The 10,452-nt window shown below is 29.1% G+C and overlaps 1 protein-coding gene across 1 annotated transcript in view; it reads left to right on the top strand.

Moving 5' to 3' along the window:
- The window catches only part of LOC108568868 (diuretic hormone class 2), a 61,647-nt gene that overhangs the window by 44,265 nt on the left and 6,930 nt on the right, over positions 1-10,452 (top strand). Inside the window, exon 2 of the mRNA XM_017930214.1 lies at positions 5,708-5,826. Within this exon, the coding sequence (XP_017785703.1) occupies positions 5,711-5,826 (116 nt within the window). The 5' untranslated portion in view covers positions 5,708-5,710. The remainder of the gene's footprint in view (positions 1-5,707; positions 5,827-10,452) is intronic.

The following is a 10,452-nucleotide window of genomic DNA, read 5'->3' as shown; positions in this document are numbered from 1 at the left end:
TAAAATACCAATAATGAACACACGTGTCAACAACAGAACAGCAGTATCATTTTGTAATTCCAAAGCTTGTTACAACCGCTTTTTCCTTTCTAAATGAATAATTTTAATGATTGAAAACGTTCACTGCAGAAACATTATTAATATTATTCCAGACTAATTGAAGATGATTAAATCTTCCACCGGTAGTAATTGCATCAAAATCAAGACATTTCCTTCTTGTCAACTTGGATTCATTAGGATCCTCTTTGAACTCGCTCCATCTCACTCATCTTCTTAATATATTTTTTAAATTCTCAATTCATTTTCGGTCTTCTTGGTAATGGAATAAACGTTTCGAGATGACGAAAATTCGGTTTAATTATGAAATGCTCTTATCGTTTAAGAAGAAAGGTCGAATCTCGCGTTGATTATGTTGAACTTTAATTAGTGAGTCTGTGGGAAAAATCGTTGGATCAAGTTTTCATTGTTCATGTATTTTAACAAGGAAATTTGCTGTAGTTTGTTTGTTGCACGCGTTGACAGGGTTCTTTGCGTTTTTGTTTTTTTTTCTCCGCAAAGTTTCAGGAAGCAACCGAACTTACGTAATTAAATTACTTAAGAGTTTTACAATATGGCTGTTAATTAAATGAGCCGTTTTCACGTTGACGTTTTCCTGACAGTTTTGAAAATTTATTTTACCGCTTTTTGTTTTAATTTTTAATAAGAAACTGCATTATTTATTTCTTGATAAGCTTATGGAAATATTATAATTATTTATTTTTTCTACAAATTTTAACTAATATATAGAAATATTAAATTATTTATTTATAAACAGGAATTAAAACTATATGATAACACAATTATATAGCATAAAATCTATAATTACTTAAAATGTTAATCATTTTTCATTAGAAATTACAAAATTTGCTTAAAATTACCCGAAATTACTAAAATTATCTTCAAATATGTTTGAATCTTTAGAATTTAGGAAATTTATAAACTCTGAAGATTTATTATTATTCTAATTGCTAAATTTTAGATATTAAAGTCTAATGTAGTGATTCTTAAAGTGAAGGTCGCAAACCCAAGTGGGTCATGAAAAGTACTTGGAGAGTCGCAAAAAAATTGATGACAGTATGTTTTCTACATTTTTCTACACATAACCTTATTTCTGGGGGTACTTTAAATTGTTTAAGTTCAATAGGGGTTGCGGACCAAAAAGTTTGAAAATCACTGCTCTAATGTATACTAACAAATGTTTTTTTTGTATAATTTTAGTAAACCTAACAAATTCGTATCTATCACCCTACAATAAATGTATTATTTTTTTTTAATTTCTAAAACTCTTGAAAACTTGTCGCAACTTTAATAATTTTAATATTTTCGCACAATTTTCTAATATCTATATATTCAATATTTGTAATGAATTTACAGCTAATTTAATGACAAAATTATATTTTTAAAAATGAAGAAAAGTATTTTCAGGAAAACTTATTGCAACTTTATTAATTTCAATAATTTAGCACAATTTTTTTTATTACGCAATATTATTACGCAATCGAAAAAAATACAAAAAGTCTTTAAAATTGTATATGTTAAAACATATACATTGTAAAAAGACAATTTATTTTGTTTTATTTCAAGCAAGTAATGAAATTAGAGATGCATTATATTTAGATAAATTGGATCTTTAAAGTATTCCCTAGAAACCGTGTATACCCTTATAATCTTTCCAAAGCGAATGAGACAAGTGGAAAACAAAAGAAAACAAATTAAGCTATTCAAGAAAGAAAACAAAACGAAGGTAAAAATGTGAATTTATTTTCTCCGTGAAGGGTCCTCTGGAAGGATACCTTTGCGAAAGCATGTGCAGAATGTCCGGGCTTTTCAAACTATGCGATTCCTGCGGGAATCCAAGCCTCTGGTCCTCTCAAACCATCCAACCACCCTCGACATCCCCTGGAGCCATGAAACGCACAAATCTTACGCCCTAATTACACGTAAAACAGCATTCTAACATCCCTCGCAACCTCCGAGAAATGGGTTTCCGAAAATACATAATTATTTTCTTCGCACCCTCGATGAAAGTCAAAATTATTCTTATAATTTTACGTTCACTTACTTTTTTCCCAATGTGCGTTATGCAAGATTTCAAGTTGCCGCAAGGCAAATTGCGCGAACGTAAACGGATTATTTCGTTGGTAGCCGCGGGGATTCCCCTGATTAGATAACCGCTTGCCCGGCGCCTCCGTCGCTACAGCGAATGCTAATTAATCGGATTCTCGCCTAACTGATTGAATACATTATTCAACCGCCGACTGAAACCGCCCAATTCCGGGTATCCTCTGCTCCCACCTGCAACTCATTCGTCTTCCTGTGTATATCCTTCAGGACTTACAAACATTTGCATCCAAATACTTTATATCTTCGCATATATCTCCACCATAATCCTATTAGAAACTGTTGTTTAAACTGTTTAATTGAATTTCAGTTAATATCAAGTAATAATTTAAGATTCTACACCCCAAAATTATTTATGTAAAACCAAACAAACATATTTATATGTAAAAATGCCTATACTAATCTAATATCATAGGAATCATCGATAATAGTTATTGTGTATGTAACAAAATAGGTTAAGAGTTTGATAATCATGCAAAAAAAAAATGCAATTAAAATAATAGATGTTTATAATATCTTTCTTTAGTCAACTATATACAAAAATGGTACGAAATTTAAATTGAGACATTAAATACCTTAATTATTTTGTATTAATAATTATATACACATATTATTAAGCCTTTGTCATACAACTTTATAAGGGCGTTTTTCAATCTATGGGTTTCGTTAATATGTCACAAAATGACAGTTGTCACCTTGTGTCAAAGCGAGGAATTGATGAAATTCTCTTAGCAATAACTACAAAGAAATATGTTGGCAATGGCTTAAGTTTATAATAACTTTCAACAACAGAAACTGCATGCATGTATTTCGATTGTCCAACTAATCGTATCATCAACATACTGAGCTGCCATGTTGGATGTCTGTGCTCGTGTGAAGACATATCCGGTCCTCCGGAGCGCTTCCGGCTGAGGACCTAATTTGCTGATCTTTCTGCAAATAGCGTTACCCTACCAGATGGAATAATTGCTGTTCCCGAAACTCTTAACTAAATTACGCTCATTTCCTGCCCGAAAGTTTTCGCGCTGCGATGTAATGCACAAAATAGAGGCAGTTTGTCATGTTTTCCTACATGCAGAACGTTACTTAATAATCTCATAAATCTATTAACTTTTATCTATTACATGTTTAATACACTTACAACATAATTTCATAGTTTCATTTATTTATTAACACTACTTCTTTATTTATTCATTAAAAAATAACTGCACAATAATAATCCAAAATTTCATTGCCACATCAATTTGTACAATTTGTTATATTCATTCGTATTATTTAAAAGCTAATTTATATTTACTTTCTAAGATTATGACTGACAATACTACAAAGTATAGGAACTACACAATTTTTCTTATGTTAAAATGAGTTTTTTTCCTTCCTTCTGATTCTTCCATTTAGCTACGTCTTAAAATGAGCTTAAACAATAATAACTATAATGTTGTGTAGTATTCCATATTCACTAATTTCAAGAATAACAGATGTCACATATACAATTTTTAGAGCTGCCAACTATATGCAAAAAATGGCGCGAAATTTAAATGCTACTTTCATATTAGGACGTTCTATAGACGATTTAGTTAGCACTGTAATCATACAAATTTATTCTTAAGCCCTTTACGTAAAAACCTGAAATAATGTGTAAAGTTTGTTTTACTTTATTACGTAATAAAATTAATTTGTAATAAAATTAAATTAATAATTATTGAAGTTGTAAAAAAATATTCAAATAATATGCTTTGACGCGACTGTGTGAGTAGTTCAAGCGAAAGATCTTTATCCAACAGTGATGAATCAAATTTGTCAGAAATTATGGAAAACAAAATCCTGATAACAACATTTTGGTTTTGAGAAGATTCTATTATCCTCTTTGAACCCTCATACAAAAATTGAGTGATGATGTATTCTAAAAGTTAACAACAAATAGATGCAGAGTAAAGAAAGTAGTTTTCAGTAGTTCTTCAGTTATTTACTAATAAAATGAATAAATATTTGTCAAACAAAATATAGCAAGAGATCAAAATTTTCCTTAAAAAAATTATATTTTATTTGTATGTCATTAGATGTCATTAGAAAATAAATTAACAATTGTAATTTCCATGAAATATTTTCATATAATTTGCTTAATTTTGATATATTTTGTATTAATTATAGTATTTAACACGACAAAAAAGAGTTTAAGCATTAATATTATACAATAATATTTATACTTTTAATTATTCATATAAATTATAAAGGGTGTCCCAAAACTAACGCAAGATTTGAATTTGCCGCAGTAAAGTGTCAACCCCAAAAAAAAACGCAATCTGAAGACTAAAAACACCTTTTATCTATTTTTAACTATTTACATATTTTACTAATTTAATTCATAAACTATCAATGAATTACAATAAAAAATAACACCCTTCACTTCAAATACAATAAAAACACGAAAATTCGTTGCATTAATACCAGTAACATTTTTATTGAACAACAGAAGAAATCTGAAATTGAGTTTTGCGTGATAACCTTTATACAACGTTTTTACAGTAAGAAAAATCTCGTTTTCACTAACGCGACAAGTTTTTTTTTCATTCCTTATACCAAATCACCTTTCTAAGGGGTTGCTAGAAAAAAAACGGTGTCGTAATAAAAACATAAGCGATGCGAATATTGTGTTGCGATCGGTTAAAGTTATCACCGTCTGTGATCTTAAAACCGGGACGAATTCTTACAGCACGTCTGATATTAAATTACAGTCGTGCTCTTTCTTGATGTTACAGACACTTAAAATCTGACTGAGCTGGTACACACAAATATGTATATGTGTATTTTTTGATGTGTATAATATTTCCAAAGACCATTATTTTATTTATGATCACATACATCGCATATTTCACATTTATTGTCGATATTTTCATGCTGTTTACATACAGTTTTATTTTTATTATGCGTATGAAACGATATCCGTTCTTAATTTTCAGTCAATTTTGAATTAACAAAATTTGTAAAATCTCTATTAGTCTTCTATTTGATTATCAAATTTTAAGAGTTTTTGTGTAAATATGTGAATTTGTACTTTACCAAAATTAATTTCTAATAATCTTCTTAGTAAATATGGCAATTTGACAATTTATGAAAGCGACATCTATTAACAATCAATGAATCATTTATGACAGCAATTTACATTACAAGAACAAATTATATAAAATAAGCACCGAAAGTTTAGTAATAATTGAAAAATAATCTATAAAATACAGCACTATGAGAGGTAAGTGCGATTATTCGATTAGTGCGGATTCATTACAGTTGAAAATTTTAAGACAAACTAAATTTTAATTGATAAAAATACAAATAAATATAGTTAAGTCCCTTTTTGTGCTATTTATTTTTATACGTTTTTAAAGTCCTCGATTAGTCTGGTTTCAAACAGTGCGAGAACAATTACTCGGAGGTTAATAGTTCAGAAAACGATTTTATCGTTAAGATCCATTACAGACATATATTTTCTATAATTGGTTTTCAATTTAATCAAAGTAATATATATTATGTTTTTTTTTGTGTGTTCCAGACAATGAAGAGTCCAGCATTCGCTTTCCGTTCCTCGTTCGTGCTTTTCCTGGTGTTAGCGGGAATGCTAATTTTCCTAACTACTTCTACGTGCTACGCCGCTCCCCATAATTCCAGATAGTAAGTGAACTTAATTATTTATTGCTTCGTACGATACAGATCCAAATTGTTAATTAAAGAAAACGACTCGGATTCTTGCTGCAATCGCATTCAAATGCTCTTGCATCTCTGCATTCGTATACGAATTCTCATTTCACACTTAGAAATTGCATTAATTTGTTATAAATGCATCTGCAGGAAGGTTACAAATATCCATTCGCAAAAAATTATACTTACAAATTTGCTTTACCCAATAAACTGATTGCATCCATTTATTTTTATTTTAAATCAGGTTGATATTTAAATAATATATCGAAAATTGACAATACAAAAGACCTGTGACCTTAATCTTTAATGTTAATTTTTTGATCTTGTATAAAATCATGATCACGACTTGGGCGTGAGTTTCTGACGTATATACGCGACACCTATTATCAATTAATGAAACAATTATGATAGAATATAGAAAAGAACAAATTATTTAAATTAAGCACCGAAAGTTTAGTAATAATAGAGTCGTATCATTGAAAAATAATCTATAAAATACCGCACTATGCGAGGTAAGTGCGATTTCGATTAGTGCGGATTCATTACAGTTGAAAATTTTAAGACAAACTGGGAAGATCCAGGGCGCCACTTCCTTTTATTGAGAGAAAGAACTCTAATAACTGCTTCCTTAAGATTAGCAAGCTTCTCCGACGGTGGGTCTTGACTCCGAGAACACCAACTGTCCTTTGGAGCACACAAATATATATAAAAAAATCTCCTCAACTAAAGACCTTGACCATCTCTCTTCACGGTTCGATCCTGTCTCATCGAATTTTGGAAGCATAGTTGCTCCGTGGAGAGTAGTTGCAGCGTTGTCTATTTTACCACATTATAATACAAAATAAATCTGTAATATACTCAAATTCAAAAGTATGTTTGTATTTTTGCTATGGATATTATTAAAATGTTAAAGTGTTAATTCCGTTATAGAAAGACTAAAGGAAATATTCATAGTTTTTATAAAAATTTAAGAGAATAATAAGGTCTATAGCGCCCAAACATGTTTATATTTTAAGTAAATATTTATTATTTGTTTTAACTAAAATATATACGAGGGCTCGAACAAAAGTTTGCTTTTCCATTTGGGGTTTATCGGCCCCCACAAATTTTTGTTGTTTTATTTTTTGTTTTGAACCAACTTTATCGTATCGGATTTTCGTGATACAGGCGACTATTACTATTTTAACTAATTGGTAATCTGTCCGAAAAGGCGACATCTATGTTAATAAGTTTTCAAAGTAAATTTTGACTTTTCACCATAATACAAATATAATTGTAAACTATGAATAGCTATGAAACTTCGTATCACAGCCATTCATAGTTTACATAAACTTCAATTGGGAGACAGAATTGTCGTATCGGTGGCAATCGTAAACCCGACAACCGAAATACCATCAATCAAATTCCCGACGTTCGAAATTCCGACTGTATTGAAATCCCGACTATATTAAAATCCCGGCAACCATAATCCCGACAGTATGAAAATCCCGACTATATCGAAAATGTTTTCAATTACATTTTTAAATTATTCCGGAGCGAGTGACTACGCTAAATTGTTATTAATAATAAATAACAATTAATAATCTAATTTTATTTGAGATTATTTCATAATGGTTTATTATAAATAATTCAACAAAATCAAATAAATTAATTATAATTTATTGTTATTAATAATTAATATAATCGGGATTTTGATATAGTGGGTTTTATGTTTGTCTAGATTTTGATATAGTCGGAATTTCGATAGACGGTATTTCGGTTGTCGGGCTTGAGATATAGACCCTTGTCGAATTTATAGTTATATAGTTAATTTGTTAAAATTCAATTATATTAAGATTACAGCCCTATTTCTGTCAACAAATACCTCGGTTAATGTTGCCTCTGATAAAGTATTTTCGATATTACGAAGGCCTCAATTTCCCATAAACATAAAGATTTTTTTCAATGCCAAGAAAATATCAAGAAATTATACATTAAGTTAAACAGATTTAGGAAAATAAAGATTAAAAAAGTCCTTAAATGATTTTGAAAACATTTTACACTTTTTTAGTGAAAATTATACAAATTTAGAAAGAACTATTATTGTTAAACAATCAGTGTTAAATGCAATAATTGTGTAATATAAATAAGAAAAATATGGTAAAATGTGATTTCAATTTGTATACAACTTTTCTAAGTTACAAAAAAAGTTATTCATTTACAATACAAAGAAACGTATTCTGGTCATAGTATTGTTTACCTCTAAAAACGCTTAACAAAGTAATTTCGTGAAACGTATCCTTTTCGTTGATCGAGATGTATTATATGAAATATGATTGTAATATTTATAATTTCTGCAACCAAATATACATGTAAAGAAATATGCCTGGAAGTAAAGTTATCTAAGAAATCATTAATCCCAGATCTTATTTTATATTTCTTTACATAATTAGTATGAAAAAGAAAATAATTAAGACAAAATAGTATATTTATTTACAACAGACTTGACAATGAAGGAATTTTTTTTGAGTATTCGCTTAACATTTTATGCTTTTTAAAATGTATGTGTTTTTATTTACCTGTAAAGCGAGAAATATGTGAACAGGAGATCCGCAATATTTGTGCAGCTCGACAAACAGGAAGTAATCGCAAATTATGTTCCGGCCTTCCTGCGCCAAATGCAACGAAAGCAGATGCAAAAAAAGTGAGGAAAAAAAAGTTATGTGGGAAATAGAAATACAAAAAAAGAGACTAGGAAAAAGCATCCAGTGTGAATCAATTCACCGATTGCATGCACACCTTTTCAAACACGTCCAGGCGGAAGAAAAATCTATTTAAAATAAAATTGGGTTTTCAACTAAATTTTTCAATTCAACAACAATCATTCAAGTTTCAACTTCATCCTAATCCGTATCAACGATATCTAACATTGAAACTTTTAATAAGAAATTGATTTATTTTTTTTCAAAGATTTATATACAAAATCATTTAGTTTTCACACTTCTTTTTCAAGTTAAAGTTTCTTTATAAATTATTATTACTTACGTTTTTATAAAAATAGATGAATTTGAGAATTTTGTTTATGTTTAACAAATACTTGAAAGTTTGACATTACTAATTATGAGAGGATTTGAAAAGAGTGATAAAATTATATTTTGTTCACTAACTAAATTATAAATTATCAAATTAGTCTAAGTTTACATTAAATATTTTAAGTACTTCTAAATTTCAATTTAATTTGTTTTGAAATTTTCTAACCGAGAATCCGGACTGATCGAGGTTTTTGTTGTACTTTATTACAGAAATTTATACAATTTATTCCATAATTTATAATAGAATATTTAACACTAGTTTAGGACACTTATTGAGAACTTTATCAGGTTCTTATTTATAAATTCTGATAATAATTTATAATTGAATCTTCTAAATATACGTTTGAAATTCATTTGTAGACGTAATTGAATCAACAGATTTTTGAAAGTTTTATAAAAATATCCATTCAAACATTTGCCAATTTCGAAATGTTAAAATTTATTTGAAGTTTTCTATCGTTTTTCCAATCAAACATAGATTTAATTTATGTTATAATTCATAAGTTAAATGATTAAATTGACATTTTTCAATATTTATTAATGATTTAGAACCATAAAAGTGTTGATTGCTAAAACAGCAACAAAAAAATTAAAGCTTAACTCTGAATTAAGTGCTTGAAGTTCGCCTTTCAAGCACTTGAAACTCTCTAACTTTATCGGAATTATAAAGTATTATTATATAATTTTTATACGATACTTTGCGATGTTACCAGGATACACGGTTTAATTGGGTGTAAGAGGCCAAAAATCAGTTTTGCGCGTTGGACATGTGCCACGTATGCAGGCGGCTGCGACCGCTGCCAGACATATTTTCTAAGTTTATCCGCGCCGAAACTGGCCCGAAAATAGCTCCGGTTTTAGAATTCTGAAGCCTCTGGAAACAACAGGAAAACAAGAAACGGCAAACAAACTAGTAAAACAAGAAAAATAAAACATAAATATTCGAAAGAAGAAATCTGTATGAGAATACAGGTTTTTATTTGATGTCCATGCGAACGACGTTGACGTGCATCGAGCACAATTTGTTTGTACGATGTACAAGCTTTGGACAAATAAACGGCGCTGCCAATAAGAAACAAAAAACGTCCAGACTATAAATACTAGACGGAATTTACAGAAAGTGCCTACATTTATTTATTTTCGAAATTACACATATTTCATTTTAAATATACTAATGTAAATATTTTTAGAAAATTAATTTTCCTGTTACGCAATTTCACTTATGAACTACATCCTAAATCAATTCTGTTATGCAATACAGAAATACCTCGTTTAGTCCTGCTTCGATTCACTATAGTACGGTTTGAAAATATCAAATTATTTTGCTTCTTTACAGTTACGTCTCTTATTGTTATGTTTATTTAATTTAGTATGTTACCAAACAGTCCGATTACCCGCACTATGCGAGGTATTGACGCACAATAACACTTGAATTTTTAAGACAACATATTAAATTCTTGAATTTTAATCCCATTATTATTTTAAACGAATTTAATATCTAAATTTCTTATATAATCTGGATTAAAAA

Source organism: Nicrophorus vespilloides, unplaced genomic scaffold (assembly GCF_001412225.1).
Source record: "Nicrophorus vespilloides isolate i.1.1-1 unplaced genomic scaffold, Nicve_v1.0, whole genome shotgun sequence".
NCBI lineage: Eukaryota > Metazoa > Arthropoda > Insecta > Coleoptera > Silphidae > Nicrophorus > Nicrophorus vespilloides.
Note: the sequence above shows the minus strand (reverse complement) of the source record. Positions and strands in the feature narration are given on the sequence as shown.